This window comes from Muntiacus reevesi, chromosome 4 (assembly GCF_963930625.1).
Source record: "Muntiacus reevesi chromosome 4, mMunRee1.1, whole genome shotgun sequence".
In the NCBI taxonomy this organism is placed as follows: Eukaryota; Metazoa; Chordata; class Mammalia; order Artiodactyla; family Cervidae; genus Muntiacus; species Muntiacus reevesi.
The window spans coordinates 104,863,318-104,882,752 of NC_089252.1; the positions used below are offsets into that span (position 1 = coordinate 104,863,318).

At 48.9% G+C, this 19,435-nt stretch overlaps 1 protein-coding gene across 1 annotated transcript in view; it reads right to left on the minus strand.

The window, feature by feature from the left end:
• CACNA2D3 (calcium voltage-gated channel auxiliary subunit alpha2delta 3) overlaps positions 1-18,042 on the minus strand; it is an 838,234-nt gene extending 820,192 nt beyond the window's left edge. Inside the window, exons 1-2 of the mRNA XM_065935331.1 lie at positions 17,921-18,042; positions 17,150-17,231 (exon numbers count right to left, since the gene is read on the minus strand). Of these exons, the coding sequence (XP_065791403.1) occupies positions 17,150-17,231; positions 17,921-18,042 (204 nt within the window). The remainder of the gene's footprint in view (positions 1-17,149; positions 17,232-17,920) is intronic.
• Positions 18,043-19,435: the final 1,393 nt, after the last annotated feature.

Consider the following 19,435-nt stretch of genomic DNA (forward strand, 5'->3'; position numbering starts at 1 on the left):
GGCGATTAGGAGTAGCCTTTATGGGAAGCAGATGGCGTCTTTCATAGTGATGTTCACCAAACAATTTTCTGTTACAGGGTTGGTAACCACAGGTCCCGGGAACCTATTTGGTAAGAAGAAAAACCATCGTTGACAGGTCAACAAATTTCTCCCCATCTTACAAACTGGAGAATGGGCGCTGCAACCCCGCTCAGTGATTTATAAATAAGCTGCTTCAACAATCAGACATGCTCCTGGGTACCTTCTGACTAAAAAGATAAAACGCCTGACAAAGCCCCCATATCTATTGCAGAGAAAACCTCCAGTCACGCCGTGCACGCCACAGAGGGCTGCGCCCAGTGCCAGCTTTAGGCTGGGCTCAGAGGCTGAGTGCCACCGGCCCAGGCCCGGGATGGAACAGACTCCACATGGACACACAGACACGGAAGCAAACCATGGCAGAAAGATGTGCGTATTTCCTCCCAGCAGAAAAGAGAGGGAATAACCAGATCTCTAGGGGAAGCCAGAGCCTTCCCGGGGTGGCATACAATAGCATTTCTCAAAGCACGGTCTCTGGAACCCATCAGAATTAACAAAGACACTTGTTAATGCAGATTCCTGGGCCCTGGACCAAGCTTACTGAGTCCAAATCTTTTATGATGGGTCCCTCAGAATCATACATTTTAAGCAGCTCCCCGGGTGGCATTTCTGCACACCGAAGTCTGACATCCTCCAGAGTCGGGGCCCAGCAGCCAGATAAGGACAACAGGGTCAGCAGTGTCAACGGCTGGAATGGCCTGGGCAGAGGCACGGAGGCGTGACCCAGCCTGACGGGTGTGGGGCTGTGCGCAGCGTGCTGTCACCGAAGCGTCTGGGGCAAGGATGCCAAAGGTGACCACAGCAGAAAAGCGACTTTGGCATCCCGCACAGCCCTGCACACTTCATTGAGTATTCCACTGAGTGCTTGTTGAAGCAGGAAGGAAGGAATGAGGGAAGGAAGAAGCAAGAAAACATTCCCAACATTTGGTCAAAAGCCAATGGGTTCTTATAAGTCTATTAAGACAGCTAACGATTTTCCCAAACCATGAGATTCTCCCCCAAAAGAAGCATTTGGTCCTGTGAACCTCTCTTGTAAGAAAGAAGAAGGTTGAGACCTCAGGTTTTCAGATGGATTTATTAGTAATATATAAACACTCAACTGTCAGGCTTCCCAGGTGACTCAGTGGTAAAGAATCCGCCTGCCAATGCAGAAGACGAAGGTTTGATCCCTGGGTCGGAAGATCCCTTGGAGAAGGAAATGGCAACCCACTCCAGTATCCTTGCCGGAAAAATGCTATGGACAGAAGAGCCTAGCGGGCTACAGTCCATGGCGGGCTAAGTCCACAGGGTCACAAAGAGTCAGACACAGTTGAGCAACTGAGCACACACACACACTTGATAAATCATTCAGTTTCCTACTCACTTCACTAATGTAGATCCCGTTACTAAGGGGCCATTCCCCGTTGATGCATTGGGACAAGATATTTTGGCTGTTAAAAGAGAGAGACCTTGGGGGAACAGTTTCTCTAGGTGAAAGTCAGGCTTAAATGTGATGTAATTTGAAGAATTGTTACAAAGGCCCCTCTGCCTGGAGAGTAGAGCAGACTTCCTGTGGAGGGCGGCAGGGGAGCTTTGAAAAGCTGGGGCAGGGAGGGGAGGCCAAGGGGCTAGAGGCTGCCTCCCCCAGTCCTGGGAGAAGCCAGCACAAGGTCATGATGCCTTCCTCCCGTCTATGGCCTCAGTGCCCTGATCAACACACAAGCGAGCGGGCTGAGAGGGGAAATGTCAGAGGTCACAAATGGCCCACTCCTGACGCACTGTGACCCCTGGGGCATGCCACCAGGTCCCAAGCACGTACCCCCAAGTTGGAAGGGCTGGGTCGGTTCCCACAACCTGCCCCAACTAGGAGATCTCACCCCCTTCTGGGTGAGTCTTCAGGCTCAGTAGGAAAGCAGGAGACAGCACCAAAGTCTGATGACTGTGGGGTGTTGATGTTGTTGCCGTTCAGGCGCTCAGCCATGTCCAGCTCTTTCTGATCCCATGGACTGTAGCCAACCAGGCTCCCCTCTCCATGCGACTTCCCAGGCAAAAATACTCAAGTGGGTTGCCATTTCCTTCTCCAAAGAATCTTCCCAGCCCAAGGATCAAACCTGTGTCTCCTGCCTTGCAGGCGGATTCTTTACCACTGAGCCACCACAGACCACACAGCAAATTCCCGGTATGATAAGACACGGAGGGCTCCACAGAGCAAAAATCACCTGGCAAGCTTCACCAGACTCCACAGACTAACATGCCAGAGAGGAGCCAGACTCAAGACTCTTCAGGAACCTCAAAATGCCAGATTCTGTGGACCTGATACTGGGAGAAGGCGGGGCTGGAGCTAAACGTCCCATTAAACCCATATCATTTAGTTCTCTCCTCCCAGCCAGATGCTCCAGCTCAGCTCAGAGGGGCTGTGCTGGGTGCAGATTCTCAGCGTGTCCAGGGGCCAGGCCGGAGGAAGAGAAGGGACAATTGAGCTCCCACGATACCAATGCAAATCACCCAAACTTGCTTTCTGGCTTCTCACAAGGTCTCATCCTGGTGGAAGTGCTGGAAGGAGCCTATGCAGAGAGGCTGCCCAGGAGCTGGGAGTGCTGCACCGTGGATGCTGCAGCAGACGAAGACGCAGTTCCCGAACGCCTGCAATGCACAGACGCAGAAACACTGTCCCCAGGATGTACGAAATAACCAAACAAAATACCTAAACACTTGTAAAACAAAAGGAAGCCACACAGGGAAGGTGACATGCTCAGCAAACACCGTGCGGCATCTCGAGGCCAGCAGGGCGCTGGAGAAGGCCAGGTAATGACCCCACACGAAGGTGAAAGGAAGGGAAATTAAAATTCACATTTCTCCCTAATGTCACCAGGAACGTGGCGGTGGAGCACTTGGTGGAATTAGCTGCAGCAGCTTCCTAATTGCCTTTGCCGAGTTGCCGCCCCCAGGTTGATGGCGGCGGCTGCAGCGGCCCCATCAGTCTCGCCTGGTGCTCCTGCTGCAGCGGCTCAGCCTGGCGCTGCGGAGGCGCCGCCAGGACCCCTCTGCTGGGCTGGAAGGCTCCAGAGTGGGGAGACTCAGCCACGTTTTCAGGGGGCTGATGGAGTTGCGCTGGAATGTTCCCCAAGGAGAAGGAGAGAGAGGGTCGTGGGCTGGAAGTGAGGACCAGCTGGCTGGAAGGTCTGGCAGTCCCTGCTGGCACCAAGCAGGCTGTGGGCAAGGGACCCATCCCCAGGGCTTCAGGGTTGGAGAGCTGGAGCTGGGAGGCAGCCCTGACTTTTTGCAGCATCTGCACCTGATGATGGGGGCTCAGAAAACCCGGTGTTGGAGGGTAATGCAGAAAGGAATGTGAAGGACCTTGCTTTGGTCTGTGCTCAAGAGCGCTGTTCCCATCACCAGCGCGTGAGCATCAGGAAAAGGCTCCTTTGTGTATCTGCACATTCATGCATTCCACAGACAGCCCCGGAAGCCCACCCCAAAGGCAGCTCTGCCCTAAGTGCCAAAGGAAGACCCTCTCCCTGAATGAGCCTGCCCTGGGAGATTTCAGGTCCAGCTTACCTGCCTCCTTCTCCACATCCCCAACCCCCAGTGAAAGAGATAAGGGTCCTCAGGATATCACACTTCCCCAGAACTGCCTGGGCTCAAACAGATCCGCCAGACTCTTTCCATGCAAAATACAGCTGACCCTGTGGGCCCAAGGGCTGGAGCATTCAAGCTAGCTGTCAATCATGCAGAAAAACATGCATGATTCTCTTTTCCCAGAGAGAAAAAGAAAAAGAAGCTCCAACAAATATCCAGGAAAGACAAAGAGTGGGGATGACAAAAAAGGGGAAGCTAAAATTTACTGGGCAGTTTCCAGATGTCCAGTTCTGTGCTAAGACTATCACTGCATACTAACAATGCTCGCCATGATCCCATTTTACAAATAAGGAACCTGAGGCCCAGAAGTGAAACTCACTAGAGCCAGGCTGGATCTCAAAGTCAGATCCATCATGTATTAATACCCGGGTCCCAGCGCCCAACCTGGCTCTTCCACATCATGGGATATACACAAAGGGAAAATTAGCCAAATTCAAGGAGATTCTCAAAAAGGCTTCTTAAGAGTCAGCCCTCAACCCTCAAAAGAAATCAAAAGACAAGCAATATTGTTTTAGTACCAAAAAAAAAAAAAATGGAAAAGTATAGAAACCTAGAGGGTGAACTGGGCTCATCCCTCTTTCCAGCTCCTTTTTCATTCTGTATTATGAAAGCAGATGACAGTTCACTGAAAAGACTAAGAATTCTGTTGGGGAAAGGATTAAGGGCATAGAAGAAACTGCCATCAACCACCTGAGGAGTCACTAGCAGGCCAAGACCAAAGCATGAGGAACATTTCATCCTCGGAGTAGCCAGATGCCCCTGCTCAGACCCCAGCCCAGGTCAGGCAGCTGAACAGGACTCACAAGACACAGTTCCATGCCTGCCTGGGTCACTTGGAACTGGGCATTCTTGGACCAAGGAATATTCTCTGTCTTGGTTTCTGCATCTCTAATATTCAGAGGATGACAGAACCAAACAGAGGAGTGGTTGTGAGAAATTAAATGAAACCATACAAGTGAAGCACATGGCACCACACACAAAGTACCTGCATCATTATTATGATTCCTGCCTAAGAAGACCCTGTGGGGCTCAGTGGTGGGCAGCTCTGGTGGAGGGACTGCCGAGTGGCCTGATTTAAAGTTTCCCCCCTCAGTGCACAAACTGCTATCTTCAGCAGCCAACCTGCCCTGATATGTGGAAGCAGCTCCTGAAGAAAAATAATAACAACAGCAGCAGTCGCTTACCTTTTGTAAATATTTCCTCTGAGCCACTTATTATCAACCATCCTGTGTGCATCTTCTCACTTGCATCTCTCATCACCACCCTAGAAGTTAGTACCATTGTGCCCATTTGACAGATAAGAACACTGAGGTTCAGCAACTGACTTGTCAGGGGTCTGAGACTAGTCAGCAGTAGCATTGGACTGTACCCTGGGGAAGCGAGTCTCAGATCCAGACTTTTACCTCTACACGGTTCTGTCTTCCCAAGACCAGCTGCTTCTCTTTAAAATAAAATGTAAAAAACCCATAATCCTCTAATTTCTTTCTCAGTTTATATATTTTTCATATCACTCATAAGGCATTTGTTTCATGCAAAAGTAACTGAAAATCTTGTTGTTTAAATAGGAATCCCAACTACGTTTCCATAATTCTGAAATTCCTGTTCCAGGAAATGTGTCTTGCTGACTTTTTTCAATAGATTAGTGAGCTGTGAGCCCTTTCCTGAGAGGATTACATCTTATTTTGGGGTGACCAGATGACTCCTGATGTTCTGAAATACTGGAACCTGGCTACAGACCCTGGAATTTTAAAGTAGTTACTAGTCTTTAACAAAGGGAAGACAGCCTGTGTATATCAAAACACGCCAACACACACACACACACACACACACACACACACACACACACGTCTTTTACTGGTTGCCTGACGATGATTCCTTCAATGTGTGCCCTCAAAAGCACAGCTTCCTGAAAGAAGCCCAAGCCAATATCAAAAAGAAATAACATTCGAACTTGAGCTTGAGGGTCCCAGAAATCAAACAATCATCACTGACATGACTGCATGCGTGCATGTTCAGTCACATCCGACTCTTTGTGACCCCAAGCATTGTAGTCAGGTTCCTCTGTCCATGGAATTTTATGGACAATGCTTGCCTATTCTTTAGGCAAGAATATTGGAGTGGGTTGTCATTTCCTACTCCAGGGGATCTTTCTGACCCAGAGATTAGACCTGAGTCTCTTGCGTCTCCTCATTGGCAGGCAGTTTCTTTACCACTCAGCCGCCTGGGAAGCCCCTTCATTGATGTCAAGGGGGGCAAAAACCTATGCTCATTGAGCTGTTTGGACATGATGCAGTATATTGAGTTAATAGAAATTTCACTGATGATGGAAACTGGTAGGAGGCTAGGAGTAAAGCCATATGTTATGACTTGTGGCCAAAGATTACCTACCTCCAACGGATTTACTGCCTCCCACACCTATTGTTCTTTTTACACTATTTTTCCGCCTCTGCCTTGAAAAAGCACAATGGAAACAGTATTTCGGATGGCGCAGGTACAAAGAGCCAAACGCCTGCCCCATGTTTCTCTCACCTTGCCTTGCAAATTACAGTACACACGGATAACAGGAACAAAAGTAACTTCCCCAACTGCCCACCTGTACTGTACAAAAGACGGGATGGGAAGAATTAGGAAAAGAAAGCAAAAAATAAAAACATCCACCTCCATGGGAACATAATGAATACTTCTGTTTGCCTTTGTGCCCTGTCACATTAAATGTGCGAGACATATATGGCCTTATCCTATGAACTCATTGTGGGATCAAAGTGACTAAAATTCCAGAAGTTTCTCTTGCTCTTCATTAATAACAAAGTCGAAACTGTAAGTGAGAGAGTGGCCCAGAGAACTAAGGCTTCCCATGTGCCACATATTGTTCGAAGCTATGTCATCTGTGCTCTGCCATCTAGCCCTCCCCAAAGTCCTATGATACAGGAGCTTTTATTATTAGTTCTATTCTGTCAAGGCATAAACCAAGGCCAAGGGAGAGAAAGTTAGTGACTGACAGAGTGGAATTCAACTCCAAAACACATGCTTTGAAAAAAAAAATCTCTTCAGGGTCTTCCCTGGTGGTCCAGGGGTTAAGAGTCTGCTTGCCAATGCAGGGGACACAGGTTCGACCCCTGGTCCAGGAGAATCCCATATGTCGTGCGGCAACTGAGCCCATGTACCACAGCTACTAAGCCTGTGTGCCCAAGAGCTTCTGCTCGGAAACGAGACGCCACCACAATGAAAAGCTCATGCACCACGAGCAGAGAAAGCCAGGTGCAGCAACAAAGATCCAGTGCATCCAAAAGTTAAAATTAACACAGTTTTAAAAATAAATAAAAGTTTTTTAAAAATCTCCTTTCAGCTGTGCATGGCTCACTGCAATAGAAAACTAGACCCTGTTTATTTAACTTATATGCAGAGTACGTCATGTGAAATGCCAGGCTGGATGAAGCACAAACTGGAATCAAGATTGCTGGGAGAAATATCAATAATCTCAGATATGCAGATGACACTACCCTCATGGCAGAAAGTGAAGAGGAGCTAAGCAGCCTCTTGATGAAAGTGAAAGAGGAGAGTGAAAAAGTTGGTTTAAAACATTAAAAAAGACTAAGATCTTGGTATCCGGTCCCATCACTTCATGGCAAATACATGGGGATACAAAGGAAACAGTGACAGACTTTATTTTCTTGGGCTCCAAAATCACTGTGGATAGTGACTGCAGCCATGAAATTAAAAGACGCTTGCTCCCTGGAAGAAAAGCTATGACAAACCTAGGCAGTGTATTAAAAATCAGAGACATTACTTTGCCAACAAAAGTCCAGCTAGTCAAAGCTATGATTTTTCCAGTAGTCATGCACAGATGTGAGAGCTGGACCATAAAGAAGGCTGAGCTCTGAAGAATTGCTGCTTTTGAACTGTGGTGTTGGAGAAGATTCTTGAGAGTGTGTTGGACAGCAAAGAGATGAAACCAGTCAATCCTAAAGGAAATCAACCCTGAATATTCATTGGAAGGACTGATGGCTGAAGCTACAATACTTTTGCCACCTGATGTGAAGAGCCAACTCATTGGAAAAGACCCTGATGCTGGGAAAGATTGAAGGCAGGAATAGAAGGGGATGACAGAGGATGAGATGGTTGGATGGCATGAGACTGAACAAACTCTGGGAGATGGTGAATAACAGGGAGGCCTGACGTGCTGCAGTCCACGGGGTCATGAAGAGTCAGACATGACTGAGCAACTAAACAACAACAACAGATTCTTTCCTGGGAGCCCAGAGTTCCAAAGAAGGAAATGCAAGGTCACGTTTATAGCATTGGTTGGGGGGTGGTGTCTAAAACATGGTGGCATTTCCAAGGGCAAATTTTACCACTGATTCCATTTTAACACACAACACTAAAGTCTCAGGAAAAGGAATCAAACCATCAAGTGTGAGAAACACGCCCTCAGGAGCCAAACTCAGGGACCTGAGCAAACAGATAAAGAGCAGGTTTGACTTTTGGAGGAAAACGTGATGGGAAATGCTCCCTGCTTTTTGCAGAATGGCTGAGGCCTTGTGCCTTAGCCAAGACTGAATCCTGCTCAGGAGCTCCACAAGGTTATTCTTTTCCTTGGCAGCTCTGGTTGAACAGAGGTGTAAGGTACTCAACAGCCCCCCTTCAGCCCTGCCATCCAGGACCCCTCTAGTCAACCTGCCCTGTCTCCCTTAGGAACCATTCCTGGTCCATCATGGCACAAGCTCCCATGGAACAAGGGAAGTCTTCCCCCAACTTTTGGGGGCCCATTACCCACAAAGTCAGTCTTTGCTGCCAACAAAACACCTGAAATCCCACCTGCGGAAGCACTTCTAGAGGAAAGAAACCAGAGAGGCCGCCAGCATCCACCCACCCAGCCCTTCTCATCCTGCTGAGGTCCTGACGACCCCACCGAAGCTGTGCTCAGGTGGGAGCAGCCCACACAGGTGATGCACAGTGCAGAGAAAAGTCAAAGGCTTGGGGGTCAGAACGCTCCCATCTGAGTCCAGCCCCACCACGTGGCAAGCGCTCCCTCTCCCTGAGCCGCAAGCCACTGGTGACAGGTAGAAAACACAGGCCATCTCCCAGTGCAACTAAAGACCCCAGCAGACGCCTTGCATTATCTACTTTAATACGAAGAATGCTTGGCTCATGAAACTCTCTCCCCAAAAAGTCCCTTTCCTTCCTGTCTAGTCCCACTGGAAAGTCTGTTCTCCTGAGCCGGTTAGAATCTTGGTAGATTTTAAGAAGCCTCCAGGGCAGTCAGACTCTCTGGGTCCATCAGTCCCGGGTACCAATGGTTTGGGGGTGATTTTCTAAACTATGTGGTCCTTCCTCAGTTGATCCACCACCTGCCCAGCAGCGCAAGTCAGGAACGGGGTACCAGGAAGCCCCCGAGATAGTTCCTCAACCCCGATGTCTCATGTGGGCATCGCCCCGACTCTAGGAGGAAGCGAGCCGACCTTGAGGAGGAGAATAAAAGTTCTGGGCAGAGGCTGGGTCCACTGTGGCCTCCTCCTCCCACTCTGCAGTACCTGGCTCCTCAGACCCCTCTCGTCAGGTGCCAGGTGGGACCACCTTCCTCCCTGCCGGCACCTGGCACCCACTCCCCCGTTCGGGCACTCGCTCACTTGCGTCTATGGAGTTGGCCCCACAGATGCTCATTGAAGGTTATCTGAAGAGCTCGTCTCTGTCTCACACCACCAATAATGACTTCCACAGCTCAATCGCGGAAAGCTTCTACGTGCCAGGCACCGTGCTAAGTGCTTTACGCCTTTTATTTCATTTAATCTTCATCACAGCCTGTAAAGTAGAAGATACCGGTCTCCCCTCACATTGGAGGGAGCAGGTTCAGAAGCATCATGCTGTAAGGTGACCCAGCTAGGAAACGGCAGATCTGGGACTCAACGCCAAGTCCATCTGATGCCAAACCCTGTCCTCTCAGCTGTTTTCTTAGGTTCTAATTGTTTTCGAAGTAATTTCCCAGATGTTATCTCATTTAATCCTCCAAAACACCCAGGAAGTAGGGAAATGCAGGTATTACTCAAGTTGTTTTCAAACAGGAAGGGGGGATGAAAAAAGGTCACACAAAGACAAGAGAAGACAGCAGCACTGTGGCCAGGCAAGCAGACTCCAGAAGCCCAGCTCGGTCACCTGGGGGCAGCTGCTTCATTTCCATAAGCCTCAACTTCCAAATCTGAAAAATGGGCGAATGGTAGTACCTGAGTCATCAGGTAGCCGAGAAAATTCAGTGGGATGACACATGTCAGGTATTTATCCGGTACCTGGAATGTAGGAACTCCTGAGGGAATGCTACCTGTTCTTACTACTACAATTAGACCGTTTGCTCAAGGTCACTCAGGAAATACCTACAGAAAAGACAAGAAGACAAACACCACAGCTCTTAGACTCCTAGGCCAGTGACCTTTTTCTATGCTTTAACAATACTGCAGCTTCCAAGATGTATGTCTCTGAAAACGCTCCAAGCTCTGCACCTACTACAATGATGAAAAAAGATGGGCAAAGGACGCCTCCCCAGCTGACTGTGGCCAGAACATCAAAATAGAATGAGAGGATGAGCTACCCAGCAGGGAAAAGAGAAAGCCAAAATGAGCACGACCTGTCCTGAAGGGGGCTTCACCCAAGTCCCGATGGGCCCCCTCCTTGCTGTGATGCTCAGCTATCATCATCTTGAAATTCTTCATAACTTTTTAACAAATGGAACCACGTTTTGCTTTCCCACTGGGTCCCACAAATTATGTCAGTGGTCCCCAACCTTTCTGGCACCAGGGACCCTTTTCATGAAAGACCATTCTTCCATGGGATCGGGGATGGGGTGGATGGTTTGAGGATGATTCAAGTGCATTACATTTATTGTGCACTTCATTTCTATTATTAATACATCAGCTCCACCTCAGATCATCAGGCATGAGATCCCAGAGACGAGGGACCCCTGATGTAGCTGGCCCTGGTCTCAGCAGGTCCTCCACTGCAGCTGCCTATAATGTCTCAGATGCCAGACAACCTGAGCCTGGTGGACTGGATCACTCGGTTCTATCCTAGCACCCCAGTTCACCCACTCAAGCCGCACTTGCTAGCAGCCCAAGAGGACAAGGACAACCTTCCCCATCACCAGGCAGCATCTGGCACATTCTGTGATGAGCAGCCTCTGTCTCTACTGGCATGCGTGCACATGCATGCACAAACTTAATAAGTGGTAAAGACATGTGCCAGCCCCAAGTATCATCTGGCAGTTGCTTCACCTAAAATGAATAACCAGCAGTCTGGTCTGCGAACCCACAGCCATACATAACCATGTCCAACTTGCCTGTCCAGATTGTTTACGTGGTAATGGCTCTCTTAACCTTGGGAGGGTACCGTTTTCCAATACTGGATACCAAGATGAATACACGGGAGGGCACAAAGTGAAGAAAGAGGCATCTATTTCTTGTCAAGAGATAATGCTCTCCTTTCCAATATGGCCTTGAACTGCCCATTAATAGGTGGCTACCGAGTTGTTTATTTCCATAATCTTGACATGGGATAACCGAGAAGTTCAGCAACATCTAACTATGATACACCTTATATGTAATGCCTTATTTAAACAGCCTTGGAATGAGCACCCAGTGAGTGTTGTACCATTTATTAAAGACACCCTGCACCCTTCTCAAAGTTATGCCTGTAAAATGACTTTCTTCTGAAAAGTAGACATGCTGGCTACACAAAGAGAAATCCCTTAAAACACATCAGCTGAGCGGATGCCTCACCTGCAGAGGGTGAGCTGTGGTCCAGGTCAGACTGTCAGTCTCTGAGGCTGGCTTCGCATTTCAGGGACCATCAGCTAAATGTGCTGGTCACTAAATACTCAGGGAAAGCAAGCATCCTCCCCTTCCTCTCCATTTTTTTCTCTTGAAGGAGAAGCTCACTTTTGCTTAATGGACCAGAGAGGGCTGATGAAGATTCTATCAATATTGCCAGGAGCCTGACATGAGGAACTTTTCCTCTCGCTACATGATACACAAAAGCCTCACTGCAGCCACTGGAGATGAAGCAAAGGCCATTATGTCTCTTGTATAAAAATTACATTAAAAGAGGAGTGGGGGAGGGGGGCTCTCATATGCTAATTCATAGGCTGGCATTTACGACATCTATTTCATTTTTTCCTCAGTCTCAGCCATAGCAACTCTCTAAGTCCAATCAGAGTGTCCCAGGGATCATGAAAGCTGTGAAAAGTCTCTGTCTGGAAGACGCTGTGGATCTCAGTTTGGGAGGCTGTTTTGACAAGCACTGTGACTGCAAAAGATGGGGACCCCTGAAATAAACACCGCTCACTTCTGACAGAGGCTACATACTTGGTTAAAGAAAAAGCCATGAGTTGGTATCTGTAATGAGAGATCCGGACTAATGACAGTCTGGAAACAAAGGATCCTTGAGAGAATGTACCTCTTTCACTAAGCCCAACCATAGCAAGTCATTTATTGCTCTAGGTGTGCAGAAGCATTAAATACCTAGCAAGGGTCGATCGATGACTGAAAAACCTAAACCCCCAAACTTGACTTCCACAAATGTGCGCTCCAAAGTGCAAGACAATGGGATATCCGGCAGGGCTACAGGTGCCCAGGGTACTGTTTCACATTTCTTTTACTTTTGTTCATCCTGATACATGCCTAGTGTGAGTGAGTGATGGTTGCTCAGTCATGCCTGACTCTTTGCAACCCCGTGGACGGCAGCCTGCCAGGCTCCTCTGTTCATGGAATTCTCCAGGCAAGATGACTGGAGTGGGTTGCCACTTTCTTCTCCAGATACATGGCTATGCCCTCTTCAAAACTGGAAACATTATTTGTGCTTGTCCCTGCCCGACAGACTTTATGAGGTAGCTTGGTACTCATGAGTTTGCCTAAAAGCACATTGGTATTAGAATAAATAAGACAAGATAAAACTAGCCTGAGAGCACCAGAGCAATTGATCAAATTTAATAACTACATTGGATTAAAAATCTGAAGTTTACCTCCGATGAGAAAACCATGCCTACGTTTTCACCTCACTTCACTTTGGCTAGCGTTGTAAATCTGAGCAATGCAGGCTGCAGCAGTTCCTAATAAGGGAAAAAGCAAAGCAGAAATATTTCTGGCAGAAAAGAAACTTTGAGAAAAAGAAGGAAAAAAAAAGAAAAGAACAAAAGAGGCTCAGGCTTAGCAAAGTCGTACAAAAAGAACTTTATCTGGTCAGCAAGTGACCAAGTAGGAGTGTATAAATGCAGTAAGATATATGCGTGGGTAAGATGCATGAAATGAATTCCAACCGGTTTAGCCTGCTTTGCTGATGTCCTGGTGATTGGGCTAATGAGACCAATAAACTGCCCTGAAAGACTGAAAACTGTCATTTCCAAGATTTCAAGACTTTGAAAAATAATCTGCCAGGGAGAAGTCCAGTAATTGCAGTGGTGCCATGAATTAAAACATGGGCAGCATAGATTGAATGCATTAATCTCGCAGGATGACAAATAACTGTGTTTATTCAACAAAAATGTTCAGCCAAGTAGCGCCTCCCCAGTAAAAGCAATCTGTAGAGTGTCAGGCTTCCTATAGGCAGCACAGCACTGTTACCTAATTCCTGATAAGTGAATACTCCTATTTAATTATTTAAAAGACCATCGATTTCCACATTGATGAAAAGTCATAATTATCAAAATGGCATAAAGACCCAACCTTTCACTTTGCTGACTCTGTCCTGTGGAAAGAGACATCACATTCATATATTAAAGCCGCCCTCTCAATAAATAGTTGATAACGCAAAAAAACTGGTTATGCATTCCAAGGAGAGCACATTTGATAAGTGCGGCATGAGGTGTCCAAGGTAAATGTCAATTCTTTTCTAGCATTAATGGCAGAGACATACAGTACCTGTATTTCCGCTGTGTATTTATCACCATGATTCTGGAAAATGTAATTAGAATCCTTCATTCCCGTGAACATACATTTCCTGAATGCAGAACTAAATAGAACGACAAATCCAGCTCCTACCAAATTCTCCCAGAGAGGGATGAAATGAGAATCACATCAGTTTAATACCTTTTATTGTGAATGTTAGGGGTGTGGAGCCCAAGTGTTTAACAGCCTAGGTTACTGGACCTACTAGAATGCTTCTCACTGAATCCCAAAATAGAAAGATAATGAAACAGTACCTCTCCAAGAGAACCCACACAAAGCGCATTCTCTGGGGAAAATGAAGCAAGATAGAGGCAGCCGAATATTGGCATGAATATGTCAAATAGGAAAGTTAATTAAAAGTTGAAGTGAATGGAAACCCCTGAGTATCTGCCAGCTAAGGGGGGCAGGACACAGGCACACGGCCGCATAAGAGCACTTCGCTTTCAGGGGCCCGAGGTCCTCTAACAACCAGAAAAACCGCTCAAAATTGACTCCAACTCCAACACATAAGTCCCATGTTCTTCCATTATGCATTGGAAACAGTCTACTTTGCTAAAAAGCAGATTCCGTTTTTATTACAATCAAAAATATCCTCTTTATAAAGAACTAATAGACTGCTATTCCTGTACTAGGCAAAGAAAACAAAAAGAGAAAAAATAGGAAGTCTGGCAGTGGATATCAGATATATTATTGTAAGCTAAAGCCATGGTGATAAACAAAGAGACAACTAATTAAATATTCTCCTTTCTAAATCTGTGACAATGAGGCACATTATTAAATACCTATATTTATATTGATAAAATCACTGATAATACTGCTATCTTTAATTATATTATCTAAAAAAAAACCTGTTACCCTGTTATAAAAACGGCAGTTTTCCCAGTCTCCAAACTCCTTAAAATAGGTGGCCAATTATTATTTAACTTACATTCACAATAACTATTTTGCAAAGTTTTTGCCTTAGTTCAAAAATTACTAAACTCCCATTCTAAAAATGAACACTTTACATCAATTCATAACATAAAATGTCAATTAGAAAAATTACATAGAGTACATAAAATTGTTCAGTGGTATACAATATACCTTACTTAACTGAAATCAAGTTTAAATGTCCATGCCTTAAAAGTATAATTACAATCTATCATGCAACACCCTTGAATCCTCTTACTGCAGTGTTAATGCATTGTTCAACCAAGTTTCCAAACTCATTTCGAGAGTATCTTAATTGTCAAAGATGCAATGATGTGACAAAAGGGTATAGAAAGTTTTAACTCAGAGGAGTAATGTCTCATGGCCAGAAACTTAAAAAGAAGAGAAAGGCAACAGTCTCCTTGCTTTTCCAAATGATGCTACGCCTCCCCACACTCTGAGCACCTCACATCTTTTCTCATTCATACTCTGAGCTCTCTAAATCAGTCTTCTTTGTTGATTATAAAGATACAATCATAATGAAGGGCAACAGGCCAAGACAGCCAAAAGATATCTCCCCAAGTTGTCTACCATGCCCTGCCCCATGGAAGTCCTTGCCTAGCCAGCGAAAGCCACGGTCAGAGGATGTCATGGTCGGTGATTGCAATTCAGAGCAGAAGAAATGCCCACCCCAGCACCTAAAGCCCAGCAACACCTCACCTTCCCCTTGGTGTCAGATTACAGAATGCCAGGCAACAGTAAGAAATGACAACAAAGACATAAACAGCTGGAAATAATTACCCAATTGTCCAGCAGTAAGCATGACAAAAGCAAAGTAAGGCTTGTGAATTCAGTATCAGAAAGGATGCTGATGAGAAGGTAAGAGAAGGGTTTTAGCTTTTTCCAATTTGCTATCAGAGAGTAGCCAATAATATGCTTGGTTGATGGGATTTTGTGTGGGGGGTGTGTGTGTGTGTGAACTTCAGAGAGAAGGAAAAAATATATTTCATGGGCTCCTACAAAATGTGAGTACAAGATATGTAAGCACAATAAAAAAAACGCTTGCAGGCTCTGAGGAGATACTTTCAGAGTTGCTATAACTAAACTACAACAGGCAGATGAAAAATATTTCTTTAAAGTTATACAAAATATTATGTTCTTTAAAAGCATAAGTTAAATACACAGGCAATGCAATAGGCCAGAACTCTTCACATAAAACATCTGACACACAGGCAAAATGCCAAAGCAGGCTACAGACTGGTCCAGATTAAAAGAACACCAGCAAAAGAAGCAACTCCTATAAGCTGAGAGGCAGGTCACAGGTATGTGAATTATCATTGTCCATAAAGGCACATCATAACCTCAAGGTTTTATCAACTGCCTATAATTCAATGAATTCCATCCCCAAATAGCAGGTGAGAAAACAGTCTTTCCAAGGTTTCAGAAAATATGGCTACTGACAATTTTTAAGCCAGGCTAACCTCTGTCATTCCATTGTGGGATGATGCTTCATTACGATACTTAGATTTCATGTGACAAACTGTTTCATACAATGTCCCCAAAAACGCTACTCTCTAAAGCAGAATGCCATAAATAAAATACGTACTTGGTTACCAGGCAGCATGCATGACACATATGTTACATTGGCCCAAAAAGCACAGCTTTAAATGCTTAAAAGTTAACTTAACAATTTAAGCTGTTTGTACCCATTTTCAGAGAATTACCCCAAAAGGGCAATTTTATTTCCTATCTTTGAGAGAACTCTTGGATTAATCCTATTGATTTGTTAACTTGAAATTCTTTTTTATCCCCTCTAATCTCTCCTCCCCAGCCCATTTCCCCTGCCCCCTTTTTTTTCCCTTGGAGGGGAGCGCAAAGGACTATATATCTCACAGTGTAATTTTAAGCATAATGCTGCCTGTTTGAGTTAAAATTGATGCAGCTTCTGATAAAAGCCTAATAATCAATTCTCCATTCTCATTACTCTCTAGAATATATGGACGCGGACCAATGTCTTAAGTTTGAGGACTGCTCTCATAGGTTATTACCCAGCAGTGCAGCTGAGTGGAAAGATAACCACATTCATTCTCCTTATCTGTAATGATGTAATGCATGCTAGCCCTGGGTCTAGATGATTGGGGGATAATGGGATTGTACAACTGCAGGGATGACAAACAATAGTGCGGCGTCTTCCTCTGATACACTGAACCCCAGCCTGCAGCGTGGGCAAGGTGAAAACCATCCTAACATAGGCACTGATTCTGCCCCTTGCATGAAGTTAGCATTTTCTGGCCAGAGGAGCATCTGCTCTCACACTGAAACAGCAATACCGACACAGAGAGGAGAGCCATGCAAAAAACACTCAGTTTCCGAGCCTCGGCCAGGACAGTGCCACTGAGTATCCTGCTTTTCTTTGTGTTTAGAATCAAGTGTCATCTAAAAATAACTGGTTGGTAGGGAGAAGTCACTGGCACAGTACATTGCCAAGAGACCGGAGGATCAGAGACACCTCTGATAACTGATGCTGCTCTGGGTTCACGTTTGTTTGGAAAACTAAATCTGCCTCCATTTTCTGTGCTGGAAAAAATCATCGCTTCCTGCCACCACAGAAATCTTACCTTTTGCAGAAGCTGGGAGCCGGAGTACTTCGCGGCGATAGATTTTATCTCTCCACCAAAAGCAGAGGCCCAGAGCTTCACCCTATAGGGAGAAAGGGCAGAGGAACAAATGTAACAGCGTGTCACAGTCAACACGCACGCACACGCACACACGGGGGCTGTGGCTGAAGGAACCGGGAGGTATAACACTGGAGGAAAAAAAAAAGAAAAAGAAAAAGCGCCTTGGTAGAAACTGCCAGCCCCAAACTGCAGAGCGCACCGCGGGAGGGGGCTCGAGGGGAGGTCACACAGTTCAAAATGCGCCAAGTGCCCCCAGGCTCTCTGGAAAGATCACTAAATTTTACGTGAATCATTGCCTGAGAACTTGACCACCCAAACTGGGCATCACCTGGCAAAGATTAGTCGGAAGATATTCACCCACCCTTTCCCGCCCCCCAAAGAAGTGAGACGGCAAGATAGCAAAGAGCTCCGGTAAATAAACGACCCACGGAAGTTGGATGCGGTAAACAGGCTTCAAAGTTCGTGCTGTCACTGGCGGTGAGCCTCTCCAGGTCTCCTCTCCAGGTCTCACTCGCCAGCCCGGGGAGGGGGCGAGGGACTCCCACCCCAGCCTGGCCGCCCCACGCGGGTGCGGGCCGGCAGGTGCTAGAGACGAGGCCGACGACCGCGGCAGGTCCCGTCCGGCCGCACCTGCAGGAGCCCAAACTTGGGCACAGCGGGTCGCGGGCGGCCGGGATCCCCTCCCCGGGCGGCGCAGGACCCCGCACTTACACGGAGAGAGGGATCTGCTGCTCCGAGCGCACCACGTCCCCCAGCGCGGCGTAGAGAAGCGCGGCGGCCAGGAGCGCCCAGGGCCCCCGGGACGCGCGGCGCTGCCAGCCCAGTCCGGCCATGCTGGGCTCCCTCCGACGCGCCGGCAGCAGCGACAGAAGCGGCCGCGGGGAGCTGCGCCGAGCGGGCGGTGGGCGAGCGCGCTGGGCTGCCTGCTCCGCGCCGCCCCGCCTGCCTCTCGCGCGCCGGGCGCACTTGGGGAGCAGAAAAAGGAGCGGGGCGGGGTGGGGGGCGGAGGGCGGAGAGGAGGAGGGAGTGGGGAGAGGTGGAGAGGGAGGCAGGCGGGGGAGGAGGCAGGGAGACGCGCCTCTCGCAGCGGCGGCCGCCCGGCCCCGCCTCGGCGGCCCCGGGAGTCCGGCGGGCCGCGGCGGGAGGGCGGGAGGCGCCGCGCGGGCGGGGACTTGCAAACTCGCGTGTCCTTGGCCGCGGCGGAGCGCGCCCTGCCCCGCCCGGCCCACTGCGGCCGCCGAGTTCTTTACAACTCCGCAGTCCGCCGCCGCGGGCGCCACTCTCGGGCTGACCCCCGGCCGGCCCCAGCGACCCCGCACCCCGAGCTGGTTGGAGATGGGGGGTGTGGGGAGCCGCGCAGGCTGGAGGCCAGGGCCCCCTGGCTGGGTCACAGGGTGCTGAGGAGCGCAGAGGTGGCGCGACCCCCGGCCCCACCGCGCAGTTTTCCGGCGGGCAAGGGGTGCGAGGAAGAGGCCAAAGTCTGAAGCAGGGGCCGGGGCTCGCGGCGGAGTACTGGGTCGCGCGGGGTGGAGTGCGGCGGGGATGGCAGCGGGGCTCGGCGGTCAGGCGCGGGCACTGCTGCGTGGCCGCCTGCCGCCGCTCCTCCGGTCGCGGCGCCGACCAGGGAAGGCGCTGAGGGCGGCGCTGCCGGCGCGGCGCGGGCTCACGAGCGCGGGGCTCCGGGCTTCGGGCCGCGGCGGGGCCGGCTTGGCGCGCCCGAACCCGGGCCGGGCTGCCGAGCAGCTCGCGTTTTGACCCGCTGAGGCCCGGGGTCCGCGCGACTGCAGCGGCCGGCGGGGCGGGGAGGGGCGGCACTGCGGCTCCGGGTCCATCCTGACTGGCAGACTCCCTGGATTTCGGGAATGAGGGAGTCCTCCGAAGCTCGGGGATTCACCATCTCCCCACTCGGACCCCCACCCGCTAGGTAGGAGGCGCGGTCGCGCGGGCGGAGGCAGGAAGTCGGGGAAGCCCCGGGCGCCTGAGGAACCAGGCTTCCCCGCGGCCTCTCCCGCCGCCGCCCCCAGCCCGCGACCCGTCTCTCGGAGCCTCGGCTCCGGCTAGAGGTGTGGGTGTGTGCCTGGGAACTTTGTGGGGCCCTCGCGCCGACCGGCAGTCGAGACCGACCCGAGCCGGGCTGAGTCATCCTTGACTCGCCGAGCGCAACTCGACTGACCCCGGGCAAGCCGCGCGCTCCTGATACCGCGGGGTCTCCGGGGGCGTCCGCCG